Below are 27775 nucleotides of genomic sequence, written 5' to 3'. Positions count from 1 at the left end.
GAGCGTCAAGAGAGTCACAGGCCGACAGGCGGAGGACGACCACTGGAAGTAACAAAGCGGTTGAAAAGTCAGTGTAAAAAAAATGTCGTAAGTCCTCTATGTAACGGTCCATCTCTGCTGCCGAGCCTATATCGCAGCGGCCATGCAGAGACACAAGCCTCTATCAGTACAAATGGGGAGCACTGGGTGGATGGGAGCTGTATACTGAACGTCATCCAGTTGGATATGGGAGTTCACAGACAGAGTTAAAGGGGTAGGGTCTTCACAGCAGCACAGATTGTTTCAGGAGAGAGGTGTAGCCATCTTTTTGGACGGCTACATGGTGTAATAATCAGGGGCCCACAGCAGCACAGAGCATTTTAGAGGAGAAATGTGCTGATCTTTTGGAAGGTTACAGTCTGAGATTTACATACTGGAAAGAGCAGGGGCACAGAGTATTTTAGGAGAGGGGATGAGCCGCTCTTTTGGAAGGTGGTAGACTGAGGGTTATATACTGCCAAGAGCAGGTTCCACAAGCAGCACAGAGCATTTTCAGGAGAGGGGTGTCTGGATCTTTTTCAGGGGTTGTAGACCGAGGGCTACACACTGGAAGCAGCAGAATCCCACAGCAGCACAAAACATTTTAGGAAAGGGGTAGGCTGATATTTTGGGATGTTGCAGACAGAGTTATGTACTGGAAAGAGCAGGGCCTTTCAGCAGCACAGAGTATTTCAGGAAAGCAGCGTGCAGGCATTACAGAAGCATATAGCTGTACAGCATTCCGATAGCAGAAGGGCCACAATTTTTCAGCAGCAGAGGAGTGGCAGCCATCATGAAAGCGCACTTCTGCCCTACTCACCATACAGACTAGCTTGCGCTCCTGAGTTTTGCTGTCGCTGGATGCATCTCCGTCCTCGCCACCGGCTATCCGCTCATCGATGTCCCCACTGACCCGGACAACCTCCACGTGCAGACGCCCTGAGATCTGTGCAGAGGACAGTAAGGTAAGTGCATTGTCTGGTGGCCGGGGAAGGACTGGACCAGCAATAAGAGCTGTGTATACGCCGTCATGGAGGGATGGGGCACCACGGACATTGCCTTCTTTAGGTAGGTCTGCCTAGAGCTGCAGGAAAGTAGCCGTGTAGAGCGTCCTCACCTCTCCTTTCTGATTGATGATGGGCACCGCATACTGCAGCTTCACATCATGGAAGAGGGACTCCAAAAACACATTGGCAACCCCAATGAGACTGTGATTCTCCTGCTCGTCATAGAAAGGGTCGGCACGACGGAAGTACGCCCTGATCACCTGCAGAAAACAGTGAGAAAAGGCGGTCGTATAATAACCTTCAGATGTTTTATTCTGGATTTAGTGTTTTTAACAATCTCAAAGATTTGCTTTTCAGAATCTCTGCACCCACTGAAAAAAAAAAACTCCACTACGAAGCCTAAAAGTTGTGGGACCTTCACATTAAAACAGGCATCCTCAAACTGCGGCCCTCCAACTGTTGTAAAACTACAACTCCCACAATGCCCTGCTGTAGGCTAATACCTGTAGGCTGTTCAGGCATGCTGGGAGTTGTAGTTTTGCAACAGCTGGAGGGCCGCAGGTTGAGGATGCCTGCATTAAAAGATCATACTACACTGGGCGGCAGGGAGAACACAGGGAGATTATTGGGCTGGGGGGGGGGGGGGGGGGGGGCAGTGCTCCAGAGAGTGGGACAGCATTAAAAGGGTTTTCCAAGGATTTAATACTGATAACCTATTGTCTGTATAGTCAATAAAGCAATGGTTGGCACTCCACAGGTAGGGTAGGAACGCCGACATCCAGCATCTCCCTGCTTCACTCCACACTCCGGCCATGATCAAGGCCCGGTTAGGACCCGCACTTTGGTCCGTGCCTTGTAAATGAACTGGATGTAATAAATTAATCTAAGAATCTAAACTTTAAGCAGAGTGCCATGGTCCTATTTTCTGACTATCCTCTGGATAGGTCACCAGTACCAGATCGGTGGGGGCGTCACCCCAGACCCCCGCCGATCAGCACACAGCCTTCTCTGTGCTTACCAAGCACAGTGCCGTACATAGCATAGTGGTTGTGCTTGGTATCGCAGCTCAGCCCCATTCACTTCAATGTGGCATGTGACCGATTTGTCAGTGCAGCGAGATCTCCCCCACCGATCAGATACTGGTGATCCATCCAGAGGACAGATTGCACTTGTTTTTTCTACTGGCGAAAACCTTGTTAATATGATTTTTCATATTTTTTTTTTCAGGTCTATACAGCTATAACATTTCTGCTGAAAAGGAGGCAGTGAAATGAAACGTTACTCCGTCACTTACAGGACTGTCCTCTTCACACGCTTTCCACTCTTGGTAGAGGTCTCTGATGTCTACCAGACGGTTCTCCAGCTTCTCCAGGGACCAGATCTGTTTGCCTTTCCCCTTCCTCCTCACTTGGATGGCCGGTTCACTCAGAACTTCCCCACGCTGCAGGACAAATCAGAAGGACTGAGCTGCCCTGATGTAGGCAGAGTGTCTGGGGGGGGGGGGGGGGGGGGGGGCAGACTTTTACCAAACCCCACTGATTTAAGAACGCATTTGCAAAACTTTCATGCTCCAATAAGTAGGAGAATGAGCTGACTACTACCTCCATCAGCACGGAACTACGCTCCTTCTCTCCCCCACAAAAAAAACCCTAAACACACAAAAGACCAAATCTGTCACAGTCCGTTTTTTTATTTATTTATGTCATCTGACGGCTCAGGTACGTCTAGAGAAAAGTAGGTTTGTACACAAACATAGAGGAGGATTCTTTACGGTAAGAGCAATGGGACTATGGAGCTCTCTGCCTGAGGAGGTGGTGATGGTGAGTACAATAAAGGAATTCAAGAGGGGCCTGGATGTATTTCTTTTTTTTGGGGGGGGGGGGGGGGGGGGGGGCAGATTTTCCATTTTAATAATTTATTTCCAGTTACTAAGCAAGGGTTAACAGCCAAACAAAACTCAATATTTATGGCCCCGATTCTGTAGTTTACAGAAACACCCCATATGTGGTCGTAAACTGCTGTACGGGCACACGGCAGGGCGCAGAAGGAAAGCCTGGATGTATTTCTGGAGTGTAATAATATTACAGGCTATAGCTACTAGAGAGGGGTCGCTCATCCAGGGAGGTATTCTGATGCCTGATTGGAGTCGGGAAGGAATTTTTTCCCCTTGCGTTGGGAAAATTGGCTTCTACCTCACAGGGTTTTTTTTTGCCTTCCTCTGGATCAACTTGCAGGATAACAGGCCGAACTGGATTTTTTTTACAAACTATATTACTACGTTTCTATGTGTATCTCATCTCTGATCTCCTGACGTAAACACTTATTTAAGTCATATTCTTATCATTTAGATTGGAAAGGAGTGTTTATGAGGTCAGGAGATCAGAGATGAGACCTACACACGAGCTGTCAGATGATAGGATTCAAAGAAAACCCGCTTGCAAACAGTAAAAGTGACCGCTTGCAAACCGACTGATTTTTAACCCTTGCTGAACATTTTTTTTTAATAAAGACCAATTGAATTTTTTTTTTTAATAAAATATAATTACAAAAAAAAATTGCCCCAAAGGCGTCCATAGCCTTTAAAGGCAGGTTCCACCATCATAAGCAACATTTGTAATTGCCCCAATGTATCGAAAAATGAACACGAAGCAACTTTGAAAAAGGTCTCAGACGTGTCCATGGTAACAGACAACAGGGTCGGATCCTGTAGTCACGCTGTCTCCCACACCCTGGTAGTAGGTTGCGACAAGGAGAATGAGAGAAAAGGTCCATGTGGGGAAAACCTACCTTCCTGTTGGCGTTCAGGCTGGACGCCGGGATCTGTAGGGTCACTTTGTACTCTGTCCTCTTGTCCATCTCATCAGCAATGAAATTGGCCTCCTGGACATACATGTTTGCTTTGGCGATCTGTTCCCGGAGCTTGGATAAGCTGTGATGTAGCATCACCTCCCTTAGAGAAAAAGTACAAATTGAGCTCTGCTACATCTGTGTAACTGTGCACCTAGTCTAAAGAGAGCCACTTCAAAGGTAATGAGAGTTATGGGGAGAGTAGGGCGGCCACTGACCGGCAGGAATAATGGGGAAGGATGTTACCCCTTGGAGCACTAAAAGAAAGTAGTATTACCCAGTGCCCATTGAATGGGCAGGGGGCATAACTATAGTTGGTGCAAAGGTAGAAGTCCCACCTGGGCCTGACGCCTCAGAGTGCCCAGGTGGGACTTCTACCTTTGCATAGAACTGGTAAAGATTTTGCTTCGGGGCCTGTGATAGACTCCTGTGGCCTCCATTAGCCTCACCTCTCTTCAGTCCACTGCCTGATGCGCTGTTGGGCATTGGGTGACCCAAAGGAGAACCTGTCGGAGCTGCGATAATGCTGCTTTTCTGGGGACAGCCTCCTGCGCAGCTGCTCCAGCTCATGCTCATACATCAGCCTCTGGCGCTCCAGCGCTGTGCGCTTCTCCTCTTCATGCTGCTGCTCCATGGTCTGCAGCAATGATTGCATGGGATCTACAGGAGGCCAAGGAGAGGTCCGTCAGACATGGAAACAAGGAGAGGACATTGGTTGTAGGGACAATACTGGACTATTATAAGCTTCAAGGATCCTTTTATATAGTTGATGGACTATTATAAGCCGCAGGGCTCCTCTTCTAACACTGCTGGACTATTATAAGCCGCAGGGCTTCTCTTCTAACACTGCTGGACTATTATAAGTTGCAGGGCTCCTCTTCTAACACTGCTGGACTATTATAAGCCGCAGGGCTCCTCTTCTAACACTGCTGGACTATTATAAGCCGCAGGGCTCCTCTTCTAACACTGCTGGACTATTATAAGCCACAGGGCTCCTCTTCTAACACTGCTGGACTATTATAAGCCGCAGGGCTCCTCTTCTAACACTGCTGGACTATTATAAGCCGCAGGGCTCCTCTTCTAACACTGCTGGACTATTATAAGCCGCAGGGCTCCTCTTCTAACACTGCTGGACTATTATAAGCCGCAGGGCTCCTCTTCTAACACTGCTGGACTATTATAAGCCGCAGGGCTCCTCTTCTAACACTGCTGGACTATTATAAGCCGCAGGGCTCCTCATATAACACTGCTGGACTATTATAAGCCGCAGGGCTCCTCATATAACACTGCTGGACTATTATAAGCCGCAGGGCCCCTCTTCTAACACTGCTGGACTATTATAAGCCGCAGGGCTCCTCTTAGAACACTGCTGGACTATTATAAGCCGCAGGGCTCCTCATATAACACTGCTGGACTATTATAAGCCGCAGGGCTCCTCTTAGAACACTGCTGGACTATTATAAGCCGCAGGGCTCCTCTTAGAACACTGCTGGACTATTATAAGCCGCAGGGCTCCTCATATAACACTGCTGGACTATTATACGCCGCAGGGCTCCTCTTAGAACACTGCTGGACTATTATAAGCCGCAGGGCTCCTCATATAACACTGCTGGACTATTATAAGCCGCAGGGCTCCTCTTAGAACACTGCTGGACTATTATAAGCCGCAGGGCTCCTCTAATTTACCGTTATTTCCTAGAGTCTTCATCATGACCTCCATCTGGGCGTACTCATAGTTGAAGTTGACCTCGCTGGAGACCTCACTGGATGAGTCCCCGTCGGCGTCCAGTTGCTCGAAGCTGCTGCTGTTGCGCATACTGGTATCCCGCTCCTCGTCCTCCCGCTCCGCCTTCTTCTTCTTTGGTAAACTTATCCTGCGAGATCAGCATAAGGGATAGGATTAAAGGGGCTTTCCATAAATGTCAGAAGGATGGGGACCCTACCTGTGCTCGCTCCAAATGTCATGGACTAAAAAGGGACAGGGTCGTGGAACTCCCTCCCTGCATCTGACCAAGCAGATCAGAGGTCAGGGGACACCCGCTCTCCTAATACTTCTCACAGGGAAGGGTTTGCTACAATTGGATCCGTTGCGAGATAATATCTGGACTGTACAGTACTGGGGTCATTCAGACACTGAAGATTCTGGCAAGGATTGTGTTGGGTATGCAATATTCAGGTAGGACATGATAAACCGCAAAATTTATCTGCGCTGACACATTGTAACAAACTATCAGCACAGGAACCAGTCATGCAGTTGATGCATTTAGCAAAGTATTGATTCAATATAACTGTAGCAAACCCTCTGCTGTGACAATGCAGTTTATATCCCCATGGAGATGTGCCGGCTTGTGATGCCATGTCTGCACATTTCATACAGGAAGGGATTTGGAAATCCAGGATGATGGGAGTGACAGTGAATATGTACCTTAAAAAGTGATTGTTGCCCCAGAGAATGCGGTCCCCGTGCTGCAGCTGGGTGGGCTGGGTGACCACTGAGCCATTTACTAACGTCCTGCAAAACAAAAAACAGTCATCAATCGCTACTGCCCCCTGGTGGTGCAGGAACCTGTGATTAAAGCATTCCACTACGCAATGCATAGGGCTCCCTCCAGGGTCAGAGAGGTAATGCAGAGCGCTGTCATCAGGGCAATAGTGGAGGGCAGCGCCATCATCTGGTGTGAAGGATACATGACAGATGCCCACAAAGAACAAGGGAAATGTCATAATACACCGATGCAGCCCCCTTACTGCATGAGCGTGGCATTAAAACCCCGGCAATTATGGGGAGGAGAAGGGGAGTGTCTGAGCCCGCCCACTACTGTACACCCTGCACACCTACAGAGCCCGCCCACTACTGTACACCCTGCACACCTACAGAGCCCGCCCACTACTGTACACCCTGCACACCTACAGAGCCCGCCCACTACTGTACACCCTGCACACCTACAGAGCCCGCCCACTACTGTACACCTACAGAGCCCACCCACTACTGTACACCCTGCACACCTACAGAGCACACCCACTACTGTACACCCTGCACACCTACAGAGCCCGCCCACTACTGTACACCCTGCACACCTACAGAGCCCGCCCACTACTGTACACCCTGCACACCTACAGAGCCCGCCCACTACTGTACACCCTGCACACCTACAGAGCAAACACTACTGTACACCCTGCACACCTACAGAGCAAACACACTACTGTACACCCTGCACACCTACAGAGCACGCCCACTACTGTACACCCTGCACACCTACAGAGCACACCCACTACTGTACACCCTGCACACCTACAGCGCACGCCCACTACTATACACCCTGCACACCTACAGAGCACGCCCACTTCTGTACACCCTGCACACCTACAGAGCACACCCACTACTGTACACCCTGCACACCTACAGAGCACACCCACTACTGTACACCCTGCACACCTACAGAGCACGCCCACTACTGTACACCCTGCACACCTACAGAGCACGCCCACTACTGTACACCCTGCACACCTACAGAGCCCACCCACTACTGTACACCCTGCACAACTACAGAGCCCGCCCACTACTGTACACCCTGCACAACTACAGAGCACGCCCACTACTGTACACCCTGCACAACTACAGAGCACGCCCACTACTGTACACCCTGCACAACTACAGAGCACGCCCACTACTGTACACCCTGCACAACTACAGAGCACGCCCACTACTGTACACCCTGCACAACTACGTAATAGTGAGTGCAGCTCTGGAGTAAAATACAGTATATAACTGAGGATCAGTACAGGATAAGTAATGTAATGTATGTACACAGTGACTGCACCAGCACAATAGTGAGTGCAGCTCTGGAGTATAATACAGGATGTAACTCAGGATCAGTACAGGATAAGTAATGTATGTATGTACACAGTGACTGCACCAGCAGAATAGTGAGTGCAGCTCTGGAGTATAATACAGGATGTAACTCAGGATCAGTACAGGATAAGTAATGTAATGTATGTACACAGTGACTGCACCAGCAGAATAGTGAGTGCAGCTCTGGAGTATAATACAGGATGTAACTCAGGATCAGTACAGGATAAGTAATGTAATGTATGTACACAGTGACTCCACCAGCAGAATAGTGAGTGCAGCTCTGGAGTATAATACAGGATGTAACTCAGGATCAGTACAGGATAAGTAATGTAATGCATGTACACAGTGACTGCACCAGCAGAATAGTGAGTGCAGCTCTGGAGTATAATACAGGATGTAACTCAGGATCAGTACAGGATAAGTAATGTAATGTATGTACACAGTGACTCCACCAGCAGAATAGTGAGTGCAGCTCTGGAGTATAATACAGGATGTAACTCAGGATCAGTGCAAGATTGGTAATGTAATGTATGTACATCCTCTGGATATTTCATCAATATCAGATCGGCAGGGGTCTGACACCCGGCACCCCCACCGATCAGCTGTATGAGGAGATGGCACGGGTGTCTGACCCCTGTCAATCTCATATTAATGACCTATCGTGAGGAGAACCCCTTTGATGGATGCGGGCCGGAGAGCCCACTGACCGAAATTACTGCCGTCTGAATCAGGTCCTAAAGAGTCCATATAAATACGTCCATATAAATACCGCAAGCCCCAAATAATACCACCATACCACGCATAATACGACAGGGTGGCTTTAGCTTGCTCCTGTGGTTTCCCTTCATAAAGAGAGGCCCCAGGCAAGTGCCCAGTTTGCCACACCCTAAACACATAAGTGAGTCTTAACGGATAGAAACTAGCAGAAAACTTAATGAGGGTTTTCAGATTATCCAGTAACCAGCACTGGGCTTTGTGTCCCGTTCTTCGTCGTACGTTCCACGTCCTGACTTCTCTCGGGCTGCCCCTACCCTCTGGAACGCTCTTCCCTGCCCTATTAATCCTTTCCCATCGATTTTGCTGCCAAACTAATATCTTGGCGGGACACTTGAAATAATGATGATCCGATCAACCTGATTCTTGGTTCCCTCCGTGATCAGCGGCACCATACGGTTTTGAGAAGCGCCTATCACCATAAGCCACCTGCGCATTAACTATGTATGTTTAGGTGTCATTACCCATCCCCTCATGTCCTCAGCTCTCTAAGGCCTCTTTCACACGACCGTTTTTTTTTTCCGTTTTGCGGGCCGTTTTTTGCGGTCCGTATACGGTCCGTATACGGAACCATTCATTTCAATGGTTCCGCAAAAAAAACGGAATGTACTCCGTGTGCATTCCGTTTCCGTATTTCCGTTTTTCCGTTCCGTTTAAAGATAGAACATGTCCTATATTTGGCCGCAAATCACGTTCCGTGGCTCCATTAAAGTCTATGGGTCCGCAAAAAAACGGAATGCATACGGAAATGCATCCGTATCCGTTCCGTTTTTTGCGGAACCATCTATTGAAAAAGTTATGCCCAGCCCAATTTTTTATATGAAATTACTGTATACTGTATTTGCCATACGGAAAAACGGAACGGAAACGGAACCACAACGGAAGCAAAAAACGGAACAACGGATCCGTGAAAAACGGACCGCAAAACACTGAAATGGACATACTGTCGTGTGAAAGAGGCCTAAGACTGTAAGCTCTTTGTCTTGTTTCCATGCATCTTGAATGAAACCCTGGCACCATTAGTCTTGTATAATGGAAACTGAACGGGAGAGGAGGCCGTGTGTGGAGGGACGTGCGCTGGCTTGTCACGGCTCGGGGCGACTTTTATTTTAACCCTCGGCAGGTATGCAGAGAATGCGGTTAACGTGAAAGAGCATATTATATCTCAATGAGACAATAGTTACTGGAAAGATGAGTAATATAGACAGATAAACATTATATACATAAACTATCCATATACAATCACTGTCAGACAGTAGCACCTACAGTCACCTGACATACCTGCCCCGCGCTGCCGTCTTACCTGCCGCCTGTCGTATCTCCTACTCCACCTGTTTAACAGCGCCGGAGCCTTTAAGACAACCACCTGCAGACTGCTGCCAGGTAATGAGGGTGCACAGATTATTACCTCTCATCTCCTGCGTCACCTGGCTGTAAGATTCCCACGAGAGGCCCTCTAGTGGCCAGAGACGCTTAGGACTTGAAAGTGCAATCTATTAGCGCCATCTTCTGGTCAAACAGTTAAAATGCAACCAAAAGGAAAAAATAAAAATTTTTTGCAAAAACTACTGATCTTTTGGGAGTTAAACAAATACGGGGCTTCGGTTTAGTAAAATATCTCTCCCCCCCCCCTTCCCATAAGGAGACTCCCTTGTTCCAGTGACAACTTGTCTGTGCGACAACCCTTCCGCCATTTCTTAAAAGGGAGTCCGACACCAGAAAATGCACAATGCATTGCAGGGCTGGCTCAGCTGAAAGGAATGATAGCTTTCACTTAATGATCCGTTGCTTCATTCTGGAGAAAAGTTATTTAATCTATAGGCAAATGAGCAGTTAAGTGCACTGAGGGCGGGCCCAAGCCACTATGTGCACCCTTGCTCCTCCTCCTTTTGATTGGCAGGTGACAGGATTATGCAGGAACCTGGCCCTGTCAATCGAGATGGAGAGGGAAGGGTGGACAAAGTGATTAGGGCCCGCCCTCAGTGCACTTAAATTCAGAACAAAGCAATGGATGGCTAACTGAAAGGTATCATTACATTCAGCTGAGCTAGCCCTCGAAGGGATTGTGCCCGAGTGATCAGTGAACTCCCTGGAGACAGTGTACTTTTATTTATATCTGTTCCTGGGAAAGCTGGGTGAAAACCATGTCAGTTCTTTCTATGGAGTTTCTCCGCAGATTTCAACCCTTTCACTGCAAGGTGAAAATCGCAGAAAAACTTACGGTCAAATCCTAGATGGATTTTTCCCGGGAACATACGCCTATGACGACCATACTTTCAGCTTTCAACAAAAAAATTAAAAATAAGAAATGACAGAACAGTAAATCGCTAAGAGTTGAAAAATATTAGCAAAATTCTGGAGAACCCTTTAAAAAAAAAAAAAAAAAAAAAAAAGAAGAAGAGCATATGATTAAAAAATCCCTCCTAGGCGCTGTCTGACAGATGGAAATGACCAATGTAGGACAGCATTTTCCACCCCAAAGTGCAAGGAATCTCTATGAGAGTGCCAACACAGAGTCACCACCAGGGGCGCTGTCAATGGGGTCTATTAGGCGCTGTTCACATCCGGCACAGTTCCTAACAGAAGTGACCCCCCAAATTAAAGGGGATGCAATAGTATACGTCATAAATATACCTATAGGCGCGGGTTTCAGAGGTGGGAGCCGCACTTGTCTTAAGAACGTCAATGGAGAACTAGCCGCGCATGCGGACCCTCCGTTCACAGCTATGGGGGTTCCAAAAATAGTCAGGCGTTTACTAAGCCGTCTTCAGAAGTCCCATAGTGATGAATGGAGGGGTGCCTGCACAGGCGGGGTGAACTCTCCATTCACGGCTATGAGACTTTTGGAAAATAGCCAAGCGCGCTCCCTGGGTCCCATAGGAATGAATGGAGAAAGCTGCGCATGCGCAGCGCGCTCTTCATTCAACTTTGGGGCCAGATTCTTAAGATGCGAGCTGGGACCTGACATAAAATGTCCTGATAGAAATACCCCTTTAAGCCGCCCAAAGTAGGACGTTTTAGGCTTATACCGGAGCGTCCCTTTAGGTTTCCATCAGTTAACCCTCTCCTGGCTGATGTCCAGTATGAAGAAGCAGCTTTACCTGGCGTTTTTCATTGGCGTTAATATGACTTGTCCTTCGGTGGAAATATCTACGAGGCAGTGTTCGGGGAGGATTCCCATCCCACAGAGCTGGATGTCCTGCGAGTTGTCAGATCCTATGAGCGTGTGGTCCTGAGAAGATAAGGAGAACGTGGTCAGTCATCCAAGAGTAGACCACAAGTCTCGGCAATAGAAAAAAACGTCCTGTAACTACTCCTGGCTGCTTGCTGTCAGTGAATGGAAGTATTTTAGTTTACACGCAGAGGCTTTGTGTAGAAATCTCTCTCCTGTCCTGAAGGCTTGCTACGGTGCAGGTAACATATGACTGTAACAAACCCTCAGCTGTGAGAAGTACAAGATCTGGACTGTGGATGAAAAATCATTTTCCCTTTCACCGAAAGTAAGCAGAGATCTTGAAAATGGTGACAAACTGGTCCGCAAAGAAAATGAGAAAGCTGCAGAACTTCTCATTACACTGTACTGAACGCTGCCATACTCGCCCACTCAGGACCGATTCGGCATTTCTCGCCCCCGCCGCCATATAACGTGCGTGCTCAGCTACTAGTGCAGGATCCGGGCGCCCGCATGCTGCAAAAGTTTTGCTGATGTGGTTTGCTTGGCTGGTCTTAACACCGGCAAAGGCTCCAGCCCCGGGACTTGGGAGGACTCTGTGTTGGGCTGCCCTGGCCCATGTCCAGCGGTACCCCTCCCCCGCTTCTCTCTCACAGATAAGACAAGGGCTGCTCGCCGGGCCAGATCCCACTTCCCAGGAGGGATTGATTACTAAGCAGATGGAAAACAACAGCCTCTCACACTTTGTGCCTTCACCCTCATCCCAGCGACCCTGACGCAGCACATCGCCGCAGACCATCGCACAACGGGAAGACGTTTTCTGCTGGGGCTGCAGATATTCACATGCGGGAGATGTGACCGGGGGCCGGGGGGCCGGGGGGTGGGAAGGATGAGACAAAGTGACTTTGAGAAAATGTTCTCTCTCGACACAAAATGTAACAATAAAAAAGAAACAATAAAAGTGACATTGAAAACAAACGGAAGAACAGCCTGAAGTCGCACTGACAGACGAGACGATCTCAGAGACGTGATCGCATGGCGGACAAACACCTCCGAAAAAACGGATGTATTTTTGCCATGGAATTCGAAGCAGAAAACCGTGGCTGACCCTTGGAGTTCTGCAGAGGATTTCCATTTGCACCATCGTCAGGGGCATCGCTAGGTCAAAACATACGGGGCTTGTACCCCAAATGTACTGACCAGCGGTGGGACATGAAGGCCAATAGATCCCCGCCCCACCATTCACGCCACGAGGCCTAAGGCTTATCAGAAAGTAGAATGGCATAGGCAGTCGTGATGACATCATCGCGACCGCCAGCACCAGGTCTCAGGTGGCGCAACAAAGTGATCGTGTGCACCGGTGCCAAGGCCGCAGGCGGGATATACAACACAAGAGCAAGAGCCGAAAAGCCGGCAACTGGGCCTGCATCACGGACAGCGACAGGGAGTCGGGCGAGTACCTTCTTTTTTTTCTAACTTTGGGGAAAGGCAGGGACATTATATCTACAGGGAGAACTAGAGGGGGCAGTATAACTACTGGGTGCATTACAGGGAGTATTACAACTGCTGGGTGCACAATAGAGGGGTATTATTACTATTGGGTGCTCTATAGGGGGAATTATAACTAACTATCAGAAGCATTACAGGGGGGGCATTAAAACTACTGAGGGCACAATAGGGGGCATTATAAAAGTACTTGGAGGACTATAGAAGCATTATAACTACTGAGGGCACGATAGGGAACACTACTGGAAACACTATAGAGGGCAAATCTAAGTATTGGGAGCACTATAAGGAGCCTTATATCTACTGGGGGTACCAAAGTGGGCATTATAACTACTGTGGGCAGGATAGGAGGCATAACTAATGGGGACTACAGGGCCTTATTACTATTGGGCATACTGTGGGGGAGTTATAAATATTGGGCACAATATCGAGGGCATTGCTACTAATAGGGACACTTACTATTAGGGGGCACAATTATTAATGAAGGCACTCGGAGAGAATTTTTACTATCGGTGGGACTTTTGGGAGCACTTTGCAGACCATCTGTATGGCAGTGTTATTTCTCCAGTATACTATTTGGGGAGCACAGTTTTGGGGGAATCAGCAGGAGGACAATGTTGGGGCACTAGAAGGGGGAAGATGATAGAAAAGTGAGGAAACTAAGGCTACTTTCACACTCGCGTTTGGTGCAGATCCGTCATGGATCTGGACAGACTGTTACGTTCAGATAATACAGGAGTCTGCATCCGTTTGTATTATCTCTAACATAGCCAAGACGGATCCGGCTTGAACACCATTGAAAGTGAATGGTGGACGGATCAGTTTTCTATTGTGCCAGATTGTGTCATAGAAAACGGATCCGTCCCCATTGACTTACATTGTGTGTCAGAACGGATCCATTTGGCTCAGTTTCATCAGACGCAGCGTTTTGGTGTCCGCCTCCAGAGCGAAATGGAGACGGAACGGAGGCAAACTGATGCATTCTGAGCGGATCCTTTTCCATTCAGAATGCATTAGGGCAAAACTGATCCGTTTTGGACCGCTTGTGAGAGCCCTGAACGGATCTCACAAACGGAAAGGCAAAACGCCAGTGTGAAAGTAGCCAAATATGTCTGTGTGGCAAACTCTGCAGAGACCAGATGTGTGTGTGTCTGAAAGAAGCTATCATGGCGGATTGGGCCGAATAGAGAAGACGAGGAAGGAGAACGTCTATATCAGAGGAGGCGTCATTGGATGTAAGAGGTATGGGGCGCTGTGTTCTTCTGTATGTGTGATGGTACTGATTGTAGTGCTCATCCAAATACGCCTTTAATCCTGGGGCTGGTTCGAAAATTTAACATATGTATGGGGCTTGGGCCCAGAATCTTTTGAGACCTTAGGAACGCCCCTGACCACCATAGCATCCTCTCCCCGTGGATTAGCCTCAGTCATTGGGGTCAATACATGTGGCGCTGGTGCAGATCTCGGCGTGGTTTCGAAAAACAAAAACCTTGCCAAGAATGGACATGCGTGTTCATTATTTTACTAAATGTAGAAAAATCCACACTGCATGAACCAGGCGGTTCTATAGAAATGGAAGGCCAATGTTAGGCGGCTTTTAACATGGATATTGGCGCCGAAATTAACCGGGAATGGTAATCCTGCCAGCGAGAGAAGTCGTTTGGCACCAGACTGTCCGGCAATGGGGGTCTGTGCCATCAGTTGGGTAAACCTAATGCTGGATTACCATTAGTGTTGAGCGAAGCGAGCTTTGGATGCTTCATCTGAAGTCGCTTCGTTCAAAACTTCGGAATAATACTGCACGGAGATTAGTCTCCGTACAGTATTAGAATGTATGGGCTCCGATGAGCTGAAGTCACGTTAGTTCGGTTTCAAGTTTTAAAGTGGTTTTTCACTTTAAAAACCAACTACCAAAGTTATTCAACAAAGTCACTCGCGACTTCGTTAATAACTAACTTGGGCTCATCGGAGCCCATACATTCTTATACTGTATGGAGACGAATCTCCGTGCAGTATTATTCCGAAGTTTTGAAAGAAGTGACTTCAGATGAAGCATCCAAATCTCGCTTCGCTCGACACTAATTACTATTTTCAAAGTGGCCGCGATATCAGCACCGGCGCATAGACAGATGGAACGATGGGAAAAACCGGGCAAACTCAAAATTCTACAAACACTCCATGGACACGTGTGACGATGGGCAAAGTGAGATTTCTGGCATTCATTTCATATGGAAAATTATGCCAGGAACGAAAACTGATAATTACATATCTGTACAAAAAGCAATGGGGGTTATACGGTATCTGAGGTGTGCCTGGTGCCACAGCCATACCACATTCAATATGGTTCTATCTTGAGCTTTAAGGGTTCTTTCACACTAGCGTTTTTCATTTCCGGCATTGAGTTCCGTCCTAGGGGCTCAAATCCGGAAAAGAACTGATCAGCCTGGCATCTCCCCAAGCATTCTGGATGGAGAGTAATCCGTTCAGGATGCATCAGGATGTCTTCAGTTCAGTCTTTTTGACTGATCAGGCAAAAAAAAAAAAAAAAAGCAGCATGCTACGGTTTTATCTCCGGCCAAAAAAACGGAAGACTTGCCTGATTCCATAGGAATGTATTAGTGCCGGATACGGCATTCAAAATACCGGATCCGTCCTTCCAGTCTGCGCAGGCGCAGACCGAAAAAAAGTAATCCAAAAAAGAAATGGCAGATCCGTTTTTCCGGATGACACCTCACTCGTGTGAACGTAGCCCAATACTGAAAAAAATAAAAAAACTTTTGAACTTTTTTTATATAAATGTTTAGCATCACCATATTCTGACCCCCATAACTTTTTTATATTTATGTCTGCGGAGCTGTGTGAGGGCTCATTTATTTTAGGAAGAATCTGTAGTGATATCATTTTGGGGCATGTATAACTTTTTAACCACTTATTATATTTTTTTTTTTTGGGGGGGGGGGGGGGGGGGAGCGGAAGTGAAACGATTAAAGAAAACTGCAAATTGGCCACTCCAATTTTTTTTTCCATTACAGCATTGACCGTACAGGATAAACACGTTTAGGGTCCATTCACACGTCCGTTTTTTCTTTCCTGATCTGTTCCGTTTTATGCGGAACAGATCTGGACCAGTTCTGTACCCATTCATTTTCAATGGGTCCTGGAAAAAAAAAAAAATCTGTTTCCGTTGTTCTGTTCCGCATGTCCGAAAAAATATAAAACTTGTCCTATTCTTTTCTGCAAAAATCGGATCCTGGTACAATACAAAGTCAATGGATCCGCAAAAAAACTGAAGACATTCGTATGTCATTACGTATGTCATCCGTTTTATGCGGATTCCGTTCCTGGAAATTAAATCCTGCCCACAGAAACTTTTTTTTTTTTTTCAATTTTTTTTTTTAAAGAAATCCAAACAACTTTATTTGCTTATTGAAATTTATACATGTTTCCGTTTTTTTGCGGATCCGCAAAAAACGGATGACATACGGAAACATTTCCAGGAACAACGGATCCGCAAAAAACTGACGAAATTCGGGATATAGCCTAAGGGTACTTTCACACTTGCGTTTTTGTTTTCCCAGTATTGAGTTCCGTCACAGGAGCTCAATACTGGAAAAAAACTGATCAGTTTTATCCTAATGCATTAAGTTTTTCCGGCAAAACTGAACCGTCTTTTCGGTTTGCGCATGCGCAGACGCAGACCTTTAAAAATGCAAAAAATAAATAAATACCAGATCCATTTTTCCGGATGACACCGGAGAGACGGATCCGGTATTTCAATGCATTTGTTAGATGGATCCGCATCCAGATGCGTCTGACAAATGCCATCAGTTTGCGTCCGGATTGCCGGAATCCTCCGCCGCAAGTGTGAAGGTGCCCTTATATTTTAATAGTTTTGGGACACGATGGTGCATATGATCTTGACTTTTTTTTTTTATTGTTTATTTACTTTTATAACAGGGAAAGAGGGTGATTAAAATTTTTATATATATTTTTTCATTTTTAAAAAACTTTATTTTTTTAAAGCAAAGCCCCACATTGCGGTAAAATGCAGATTTGTTATTTTCTTATGGAGCCCTGCCACCTGCAGGCGTCCATAAGAACTACAGCGGTCAGAGCATGGGACTCTTCAGAGAGACCCAGGCTATTAACAGGAACAAATGGCTTTCCTGATGCCGGTGTAAGGAAGCCGCTCAGGCCCTGGGAGCTGCCTCAGATACTATGGTTACAACTGACCATGGCATCTGAGTGGTCAAACGTTCATGATCTGCCTTATCGCCAATCGCGGACATTAGCCTCGGCTGTGTGAACATCTTTAAAAGAAACTACATCTGCCGTGCAAGTAAAGGGCTTGTCGTCAAAGGGGTTAACATCAGTGCCATGGCTGCAGCCAGACCTATGATGCACAGGAGAGGTGAGCCAGCTCGTCATCTCCCAATCGGCTGCACATCCGCACCGGATAGGTTACTTGCTGCCATGTCCCCTGCCATGCAATCCGTAGTCCTCTGCCGATCTCCTGTAGACTGCAATTTCCAGTTACCTGTGCTCCCGATTACTGGATACTCGGGTGACTAATAGCCCAGCCGTTCCCTTGATGAGTCCTGACACAAAGGACAGAAAGATGCCATGGTCGGGCAGGGAGTTAGGGAGTCATTAGGGCAATTTGGCCACACCAGGGTCAGGTTCCGTTAGGGGTGGCCCTTTTTGGGGCAGGTGCTCTGCATAGACACGGCAGGGCACAGCAGTGACATTGTTGCTGTGGCAGATCATCAGCAATTGTGAATCTAGAGTTCCTGACTTAGTCCTTGAATCCACGTTTACCACCTTGGAAGCAGGAGATACTGACAACGCGCGAGTCCTCGGACTATGCAGCACGGGCATCAACCCTGCATCGGTATTTATCATTTGTTTGACAGTTTTTCTGCTGGTGTCATTTTATAGATGAACCCATATTTTAGTGAAAAGTTCTGATTTAATTCCCTACCTTTATGGGAGCTACAAACCACTTTTGTTTTAAACAAAAAGTTGCACTTATCGCTTCCCTTCCCCCACTTCTCTTGGCGGCTGTTATAAAGTACGTTAGCCAGCAGAGGGCAGACAACACACACGGTGCAGACCCATTCCCGGGGTACTGGAAATAGGATGCAATTTATAACCATAGGAAAATGCACATATCAGAGGCATCTGGTAGGAGGGCATTTATGTGCCCGTAAATGCCCCAATACCCCGGTGTATATAATGGGCATATTCCGCACACATTCAAGCACATACCTGTGATTTTCAATGCAAAAGCAAACAATCGGCGCCTCACCTTAAGATAATAAACCAGAAGTTCATTGAGGGCAGGATCTGCATTTAAATTAACTAAGAAACATTTATTATCTCCGACTTTAATCCCTGAGGATTGCAGTGAAATTCCAAGACTTTCCAGCTGCTTCTGCCGCTCCTGTAATGGAAGGAAAAAAACATAGTGAAATGTAAACTCGGATACAAGTGCGGGGGAGAATGATGGCAACGCCCGGCGGAAAAATTACCTAAGCCGCTGCTGCGCCAAGATGACCCACAGGCAACCAGACAGTTAAAGAGGCAGTAACCCAGTATGTAGGGGGTACACATATGGGGGTCATTTATTAAGACCGGCGTATTAACCCTGCGCTGGCGCTTGCTGTGCCTCTACACACCTTAGGCGCATCTACCACTGGCATATAACAGCCTTAAAGGGGTATTCCCATCTCAGACAATGGGGTCGTATCGCTAGGATATGCCCCCATTGTCCGATAGGTTGGAGTCCCACCTCTGGGACCCCCACTGACACCGAGAACGGAGCAGGGTTTTCCGGGTTCCGGCCACCGCCAAGCGCTTTCCCCATAGGATTGAATTGGAGCACACCACGCTTGCGCAGCCACCCTCCATTAATTCCTACGGGGCCAACGAAAATAGACGAGCCAGTGCTCTGCTTTTTTCGGCGGCCCCATAGAAATGAAGGTAAGGTGGCTGCGCGCGCGCAGTGCGCCCTCCACAATCTTCAGAGGTCCGTTCTTGATGTAGGTGCGGGTCCCAGAAGTAACGATATGCCCCCATTGTCTGAGATGGGAAAATCTCTATGCCAGCTCCCTTGCTGGTGTAGATTTAGATCATTTTCTACGCTAAAAACTGGCGTAGAAAATGATAATTGAGACGGGCCGGGCGGCCCTCGACCACGTCCCCCATGAAAGGGGAAGAAGTTGCAGCTTTTGTCGCAAATCACCTTTACGACAAAACCTGCGCCAAATATCATAAATGACACGCATAGTGTTTAATCTGTATAATGGGCATGCTGCTATAATTCTGTCGTGCTGGGGAGACAGCCACCTACATAACTTTCCACGTAAGTAGCTTGATCTTTAGAGCTGCCCGGAACGCTGTGGCTATACCCCGTCCATGCACTGTATAGTAGTGTAGCGGCTGCAAAGTTTATATCATGACCAGCAGATGGCGCTGTGCAGTCACTGAACACAAGCTCGGTAAGTACAGAGAGAAGCGGCGTGGATGTCCTTAGCGACTAATCAGATCCGCACTCTAACCTATGCGGGCAGAATCCTACAATATAATGAGTGAAGAGTATGGTCGCCTTTGTGGATGATGGTTGACCCATAAATATTTGATTGGTAGGACCAGACCCCTAGTATAGCTGTGGGTCCTGATAACAGGGGTGTGTGGTCACCTGTCACTAGCAGAGGGGTCAGTGCGCTCCACTGAAGTGTAAGGCCCTCTGCAGACGAGTGCGGGGGAACACACAAGGTCCGCGCAAATTTCCTTGCGGGTTTATGTGCGTTTCTGCAGCATATCCGCACTGAAATCCCCAATTTCAGATTGCAGTTTTTGGTGCCGTTTTGCAGCAAATCTCACCCGTCCATTAAAAGGGTGAAATCCTCAGCTAACACCGCAGACATAACGGACATGTGCAGATGTTGTAATCCTCAGCACTGCAGGTCAATATCCACACTGAAATAATCGGCAAAGTGCACATGAGATTGGTGTAATGTCATGCTTTTTTCTGGTACTGTACTAAGCTACGTTTTTTCCGCATGGGAATCCACATGGAAAAACCGCTCATATTCCACAATGTGGCCGAAGCAAGAGATACAAACAAGCAAGACATCCAAATCTCACCAATATGAATGAAAACGCAGACGATCGCAGCAAGATTTGGAGATTTTTTTTTAAATCGGAGATAATAACATAATAAAAATAAAAATAAAATCTAAATTCTTAAAGGCGTATTCCCATCACAGACAATGGGGCCATATCGGTAGGATATGCCCCCTTTCCCAGAGGTGGGACCCGCACCTACAACGAGAACGGAGCGGGGAGAGCTGTGGCTGGAGGGCCCAGGATTTCCCGGGGTCCATCCACCACCAAGCACGGCTCCCATAGAAGTGAATGGGAGTGCACCGCGCGGCCCCTGCTCCCATTCATTTCTATGGGGCAGACGGAAATAGCCGAGCCAGCGTTCGGCTATTTTCGGCGGCCCCATAGAAATGAATGGAGGGCGGCTGCGCATGCGCAGTGCGCCCCTCCGTTCATTTCCCCGCTCCGTTCTCATTGTAGGTGTGGGTCCCAGAGGTGGGACCCGGATCTATCAGACAATGGGGGCATATCCTAGCGATATGCCCCCATTGTCTGTGATGGGAATATGGGCAGATTCACACGACCGTATATTTGTGTCCGCATCCATTCTGCAATATTGCTGAACAGATACAGACCCATTCATTTTAATGGGGCTGCAACAGATGCAGACAGCACACCGTGAGCTGTCCGCCTCCGTACTTCCATTCCGCAGCTCCGCAAAATAGATAAAACATGTCCTATTCTTATTCTCAATTGCGGACAAGAATAGGCATTTTTATCACAGGCCTGGCAGTCCTGTTACGCAAAATGCAGAACGCACACGGACCGGTATCCGTGTTTTGCCCTTAAAGGGGTTCTCCAGGAATTTGATAATAATGGCCTCAGGATAGGTCATCAATATCAGATTGGTAGGAGTCCGACACCTGGCACCTCTGCCAATCAACTGTTAGAAGAGGCCACTGCGCTATCCAGAGCTCCAGGAAGTGCTGTGACCTCCTCGCAGCTTACCATTTAGTTACCAGATGCGGTTGGTACTGCGGCTCAGGCCCATTCACTTTAAAAGGGCTGAGCGGCGCCCCGGCCGTGTGACCGATGAATGTGATGTCACTGGCCTAGGAAGAGGCCTAAGCACTCAGGGGGCGCTGATGTCTCTTCTAACAGCTCATTGGTGGGGTGCTGGGTCTTGAACCCCCGCCGATCTGATATTGATGACTTTATGGATCCTGAGGAAGACCATCAATATCAAAATCCCAGAAAAGCCCTTTAAAGAGGTTTTCGCACAGTTAACACTTATCCCTTATACCTGTGATGTCTCACCTCCGGCACTCCCGCTGTGGTAAAACTACAACTCCCAAGATGTCCCCTCGCTCGGCTGTTCTCAGAACTCTACAGAAATTAATGAAGCATGCTGGGAGTAGTAGTTTCACCACAGCTGGAGTGGCGGAGGTTAGCTATCACTGTGCTTATACACAGAGGGGGTCTAACCAATGCGTTCCCCAGAGATCACAAGAACAGAGGTCTCCTTTGTGAAGGCATCAGTAGTGTGCAAGTGTGACCACCACTCAGCGGCACGGACGGAGACAGCCATCAGCCCATAGAAATTCACGGAACAGCACTACTGCTTCCCTCACAAAAGAGACTCTAGGACATACGTTCTTGCAATTTTTGGGGGTCACAGCAGTCAAAACCCCAGCGACAGGAGAGAAGTGTTTTTCGATGGAAAACCCCTTTAACAGTTGGCATAACGCGCAGTCAGTTGACAGCTACCTCCATAAGCAAGCCTATCTGGGTCAGACGGGCATGCATGTTTGCTGCCGCCACACAATACAATACAGGGCTCTAGGGCAACTAACCTGAGCGATCTCCTCCGTCTTCCGCAGCTTCTCCTCCCATGTAACAGTCATCTCTTGGATGAGCTTCTCTGACTCCTGTAACCGTTCCTTCAGCTCCGGGGCTTTCATGGACTGGTGAAAGGGAAGAGGGAACATGTATGAGTATAACACAAGACCGCATGCACTGACGACACAGGGATCACTTGCTATGCAGATGATGTTCGTTCGAGGGAGGACTTTCCAGTCAATGATATAGATGACTGGGGGTCCTGTTACCCCTTCTCTGTGAAGCCTTCATATGCATGGCCACATCTGCACCAAAAAGAGGAGAGGGGCCCCGCGGCATCAGGATCTGTGGATCCCCGTTTAATAAATGAGGATATCTGTCTGCTGAGTAAGTGTTCTCTGGCCCTCCCCCAATGCACAATCAGGTCTGCCGAGCATGCATGTTTTCTGAACAGGCCCCTCTAGCGGCGGCTTATCGCCCATGGGAATATAAGAATCTGGCATGCAGAAATGCAACAACCCAATCCTCATTGCACCATACACCCGACATTGGGAGAGAGTCGAGAGGCCCCTACACCCATTAGATGGTAGCTCAATCTCGCTGAAGGCGGGTTCAGCCAATGATGTGCACTGCCAGCTTTTGTGTAATTGGCAGTAAGTGCCCGTTGTCAGATATGCAGACCCACACCTATCTCTAGAACGGGATCCCAGAAAGTGAGGGAGAGTTCACTGAGCGTGTGGCGTGCTCTGCATTTACGGTCTATGGGAGTTCTGAAAATAGTCAAGTAAGTGTGCGCAGCCATTTTCAGAACTCCCATAGAAATTAATTGAGACCACGAAGCACAAGCGCGGCCACCGCTCCATTACAGGAGTTGTCTCATATCGCTAGGATATGCCCCCATTGTCTTATAGGTGCGGGTCCCACTGCTGGGACCTGCAACTATAAATCGAGAACTGAGCCCTGAAAGTGGTGGAGGGCGTACTGCACATGCGCACCCACCCTCCATTTATTTTCTATGGGGATGCCGAAAATAGCCGAGCACTGAATGGGAGCGGCAGCCGGTCACGAGCGGTGCGCTACCATTCACTTGTATGAGGAGAGCGCTTGGTCATGGCCGGACCAGAGTCCTCCAGTCACTTTGCGGGCTCCGTTCCCAATATAGCCGCGGACCCGCACCTGTAAGACAATGGGGGCATATCCTAGCGATATGCCCCAATTGTCTGAGATGAGCCAACTCATGGAGTGGTGGCTGCGCTTGTGCTTTGCGGTCTCAATTCATTTCTATGGGATATGTCCCGATTGTCTGAGATGAGGCAACCCCTTTAACTTCTATGAGACATAGATACTGGAGCTGAGCGCTGGGCTATTTTCAGCAGTGCCAAAAAAAAACGAATCGAGGATAGCCGCGCATACGTGGCTGCTCTCATCAGGGGGGGGGCCCCATTCTGGAAATTGGTGAGGGTCCCAGAGGTGGCACCTGTATTCGACACTGGCGTCATATTCTAGTGACGTGACACCAAAGTCTCAGATTCCAACAACCCCTTTAAGGCGCCTCCTCCTCACACAATTGTAAATGCTTGTAAATACGTTCAGGAATTTCAAGCATTTTGATGCCATTTTTTTCCAAAGCCCAACATTTCCTGGTCAGGAGTTTTCATAGGCTTCTCTGTAGAAGCTGAAAAATAGCAGAATAAAGATTTTCTGTACAGAAGACCGCAGATAAAAACGCCACATCCACAGCATGATACATTTCAGGGAAAAAAAATAAAAAATGCTGTGTGCGAATCCAGCCTTGAATGACTAGTCCAAGGATGCTCAACCTGCGGCCCTCCAGCTGTTGCAAAACTACAACTCCCAGCATGCCCTAATAGCTGTAGCCTGTCCAGGCATGCTGGGAGTTGTAGTTTTGAACAACTGGAGGGCCGCAGGTTGAGCATCCCTGGACTAGGATATACCATCACCTAATACAGGGCTCGGACTGCTGGGACACCCACCAGTCCCTACAGGGGTTGTCCAGGGCTTTAATATTGATTGCCTGCCCTAAGAATAGGTCTGGGGGTCCAGGTCCCGGCATGACCATAGACCAACTGTATGTAGAGGCCACGGCACAAGGGTGTGTCACGGCCTCTTCCTCCGCCTCTGAAGTTACGTCCATCAGTCATGTGGCTTTTGCACAGCTCAGTCCCATTCAAGTGAAAGGCTATAAGTATCAAAATCCTGGAAAACCCCTTTAATAGGACACTACTGCAAAAATTATTTTCAGCCTTAAATACATCATATTAAAGGGGTTCGGGATTTTAATATTGATGACCTATTCTCAGGATAGATGTAGATAACTGGTAGGCACTGCGGTGTAGTAGCGTGGCGGTGGGTTGGCCTCCCGGGAAACAGCAATATGGAAAGGACTGGCACTCGCACAAGGTAGCTTTTAGGATGCTAAATTTATTGGTCACATGTCAGTGGTTATTGACGCGTTTCGGCACTCTGTGCCTGCATCAGACTATCTAGTATTATGAAGGCACGTAGTACCGAAACGCGTCACTAACCACTGATATGTGACCAATAAATTTAGCATCCTAAAAGCTACCTTGTGCGAGTGCCGGTCCTTTCCATATTGCCATCCTCAGGATAGGTCATCGATATCAGATTGGTGGGGGTCTGACACCCAGCGCCCCCGTAGATCAGCTGTATGAAGGGAAGGAGCACACAGTGTGCAGTGCCGTCTCCCTTCGCTGGTATAAGGCAAAGCAGCGTTGAGCAGGAATAGTGTAGAAAAGCTGGGTCTGATGAGAGTAGGAATCCATCGAGGCCCCTGAACAATCGTTTCGGCAATGCAATTACTGACCACAAGAGTGCGCTGTGGCCTCACGCTGCACACTGTGCTCATCTACAAAAATATGGGAACTAGGAACAGGGACTTTTACGTCTTGTGTAAGTCTCTAGAATTTGCCTAAAAGACGAGAAACTCCCCAGTTTTTAGTTAAAAAAAATACCCACAGAGATGTACAAAGAAGGACAAAGAGCAGTTCTGCAAGATGCGGGGCTCACCTCGGCCTGCGTCAGCTGATCCCTCAGCTTCTCCACCTCCTCGCGCAGCTCCCGGATTATGCGGGCGTTGGGGTCTTCATTCACCACGGCGTGATTGACTATGTTTTTGGCCCGGTCGGCGTACCGCAGTGTGGAAAGGGTCTCGTCGTAGTTATCGGCAGCTGGGCTGACCGTCGCGACCATGGCGGTCTTGCTGTTGCCACCCAGACTGTCCTGAAGATAGGAATGAAGGTGTGTGAGCTCACAAGAACCAAGCAGAAAACACAGGGCGCAGGACACACGGCGCCAGGATCACGCACTTACTTTCAGCAGCCACGTTAACACAGAGTCCCGATACGGAACAAACTTATTCTTATTCTTGCCAGCCCCTTGGTCTGCCAGCGCGGAGATGACCAGCCCCAGGGTGGTGAGGGACCTACACGAGAGAAAAACACAAGAGGACAGTTCTGTACTCAGGCCTCACCCAATATTAACTGTACCCATAATCTGCAGCATTGCTCTCTTTGTTATGCATAATGCATTCATCTTTCCCACAGGCAGACTGGCCATATACCCTACAAGATTACCCAGTGGGCGCTGATGCCCAGGGGGGGCGTCCTAGACCTTCTCTTGGGCGCCAACTGGTACATAATGATCTGATACTGTCAGCATTACTTAACGTAGGTGCATCAGGCAGTTATACACCTGGCCACCCTCCTGGACTCACCTGCATCACCTTCCTCAGGGTGGCGATAGGGCAGTATTTTGTGCTGCACTATGCTATTGGTGGCACCGCCTGGTGTGGCTGGGGAAATGCAGTGGTGCTTAAAAGTTTGTAAACCCTTCAGAATATTCAATATTTCTGGATAAATATGAACACAATACATCGGATCCTAAAAGTAGATAAAAAACCAAATCAAAGTAAAAAATATTAGACTTGGTCATTTATTTATGGAGGAAAATGACCCGATACCACATGTCTGTGGGCGGTAAAAGTATGTGAACCTTTACGCTCAGTATCTGACGTGACCCCCTTGTGCAGCAACAACTGCAAATAAACATTTCCGGTAACTGTTGATTAGTTTGGAGGACTTTTGACCCATTCCGTATAAAACAGTGTCAGCTCTGCTACATTGGCGGTTTTCCTCCCATGGACTGCTCGCTGCAGGTCCTTCCATAACATTTCTACTGGATTAAGGTCTTTAAAGAGTAACTAAAACTTTGTGTAAATTTTAATAAGATGTCCCTAATGCCCTTAGAACACTTTTTGTAATTAATTTTGTATTTTTATTATACTTTTACCTCTCTAACGCCACCATCCACTGTGCGCTTAAATCTCGGTTCTCTGTACACCGCTGACAGCTCCGTGATGTAGGGAGTACGGACTGTGAATTTTATGAATGGAGCCGCATAAGCAGGGAGTACGGGCAGGTGTGCATATCACTGCTCCTGCCCGTGCTCCCTGGACGATTACTAACTCTTGGCATAGCGCATGGGTACCCTGTACCCTGGGCTATGCCAGGACTAGCTGAGCGGAGCGGCTCCTGCCTGTGCCTGCTTCACTAAGCTAAGAGAACTGCATGTCAGCTCTTAGCTCAGCGGAGCAGACAGAAGCATGGCATGGTACGTGGGAACAGGATACCCATGAGCTATGCCAGGAGTTAGTAAACCTCAGGGGGGCACGGGCAGGAGCAGCAATGTGCGCTCCTGCCCGTACTCCCTGCACTGCAGCCCCAATGTGTACACCGCTGAGAAGTTAGATTTTAAGTGCACAGCAAAACGTGCGCTTTAGGTAGGGAAAAGTGTAATAAAAATACAACAAACATTAATAAACGTATATTACAAAAAGTGTTAGGGCATTAGGGACCGGTTAACAAAAATGTATACAAAAGTTTAGTTACTCTTTAAGGCCACTATTCTTTGGTAGAATGACTTGTGTGCTCAGGGTCGTTGTCCTGCTGCATGACCCAAGTTCTCCTGAGATCCAGCTCTCGTACAGATCTCCTAACTCTATGCAGGTATAATTCCGAATCCATTGTTCAATCCATGGTGGCAAACCATCCTGGCCAAGATGCAGCAAAACGGGCTCGAACCATGATACTACCACCATCGTGTTTCACAGATGGGATTAGGATTTTATGATTGGAATCCTCATTTAAACCAAAAAGACATATTTGAATCTCATTTGTCCACAAACTATTGCCCCAACAGCCTTCTGGCTTGTCCAGGTGATCTTTAGCAAATTGCAGATGGGCAGCAATGTTCTTTTTGGAGAGCAGCGGCCATCTCCTTTCACTCCTGCCATGCAGACCATTGTTCACCGTCCTCCAGATGGAGGACTTTTGAACCTTAACATTAGCTAATGCGAGGAAGGCGTTTAGTTGCTTAGAGGTTACTTTGGGTTCCTTTGTGATCTTGTGGATTACGCACCTTGCTCTTGGCGCGTTCTTTGTTGGTTGTGGAGGGTATTAATGGTCTACAATTTCCTACATTTGTACACAGTCTGAATGTGGATTGGTGGAGTCCAAAGTCTTTAGAAATGGCTTTGTAACCTTTTCCGGCCTGATGAGCATCAACAACTCTTCTTCTGAGGTCCTCAGAAATCTTGGTTCCAAACTGTTCTTT

The 27775-nt window shown here is 47.9% G+C and overlaps 1 protein-coding gene across 3 annotated transcripts in view; it reads right to left on the bottom strand.

Moving 5' to 3' along the window:
- The window catches only part of KIF13B (kinesin family member 13B), a 161899-nt gene that overhangs the window by 75751 nt on the left and 58373 nt on the right, over positions 1-27775 (bottom strand). For all 3 annotated transcript variants that reach the window (XM_044290881.1, XM_044290883.1, XM_044290882.1), the window contains 12 exons: positions 25475-25586; positions 25172-25384; positions 22138-22248; positions 18486-18620; positions 11601-11731; positions 6298-6384; positions 5559-5746; positions 4322-4532; positions 3813-3975; positions 2320-2466; positions 1136-1285; positions 839-964 (listed from right to left, as the gene is read on the bottom strand). In XM_044290881.1, the coding sequence (XP_044146816.1) occupies positions 839-964; positions 1136-1285; positions 2320-2466; positions 3813-3975; positions 4322-4532; positions 5559-5746; positions 6298-6384; positions 11601-11731; positions 18486-18620; positions 22138-22248; positions 25172-25384; positions 25475-25586 (1774 nt within the window). The remainder of the gene's footprint in view (positions 1-838; positions 965-1135; positions 1286-2319; positions 2467-3812; positions 3976-4321; positions 4533-5558; positions 5747-6297; positions 6385-11600; positions 11732-18485; positions 18621-22137; positions 22249-25171; positions 25385-25474; positions 25587-27775) is intronic.

The sequence above is a fragment of the Bufo gargarizans genome, chromosome 4, assembly GCF_014858855.1.
Source record: "Bufo gargarizans isolate SCDJY-AF-19 chromosome 4, ASM1485885v1, whole genome shotgun sequence".
Classification (NCBI taxonomy): Eukaryota; Metazoa; Chordata; class Amphibia; order Anura; family Bufonidae; genus Bufo; species Bufo gargarizans.
Note: the sequence above shows the minus strand (reverse complement) of the source record. Positions and strands in the feature narration are given on the sequence as shown.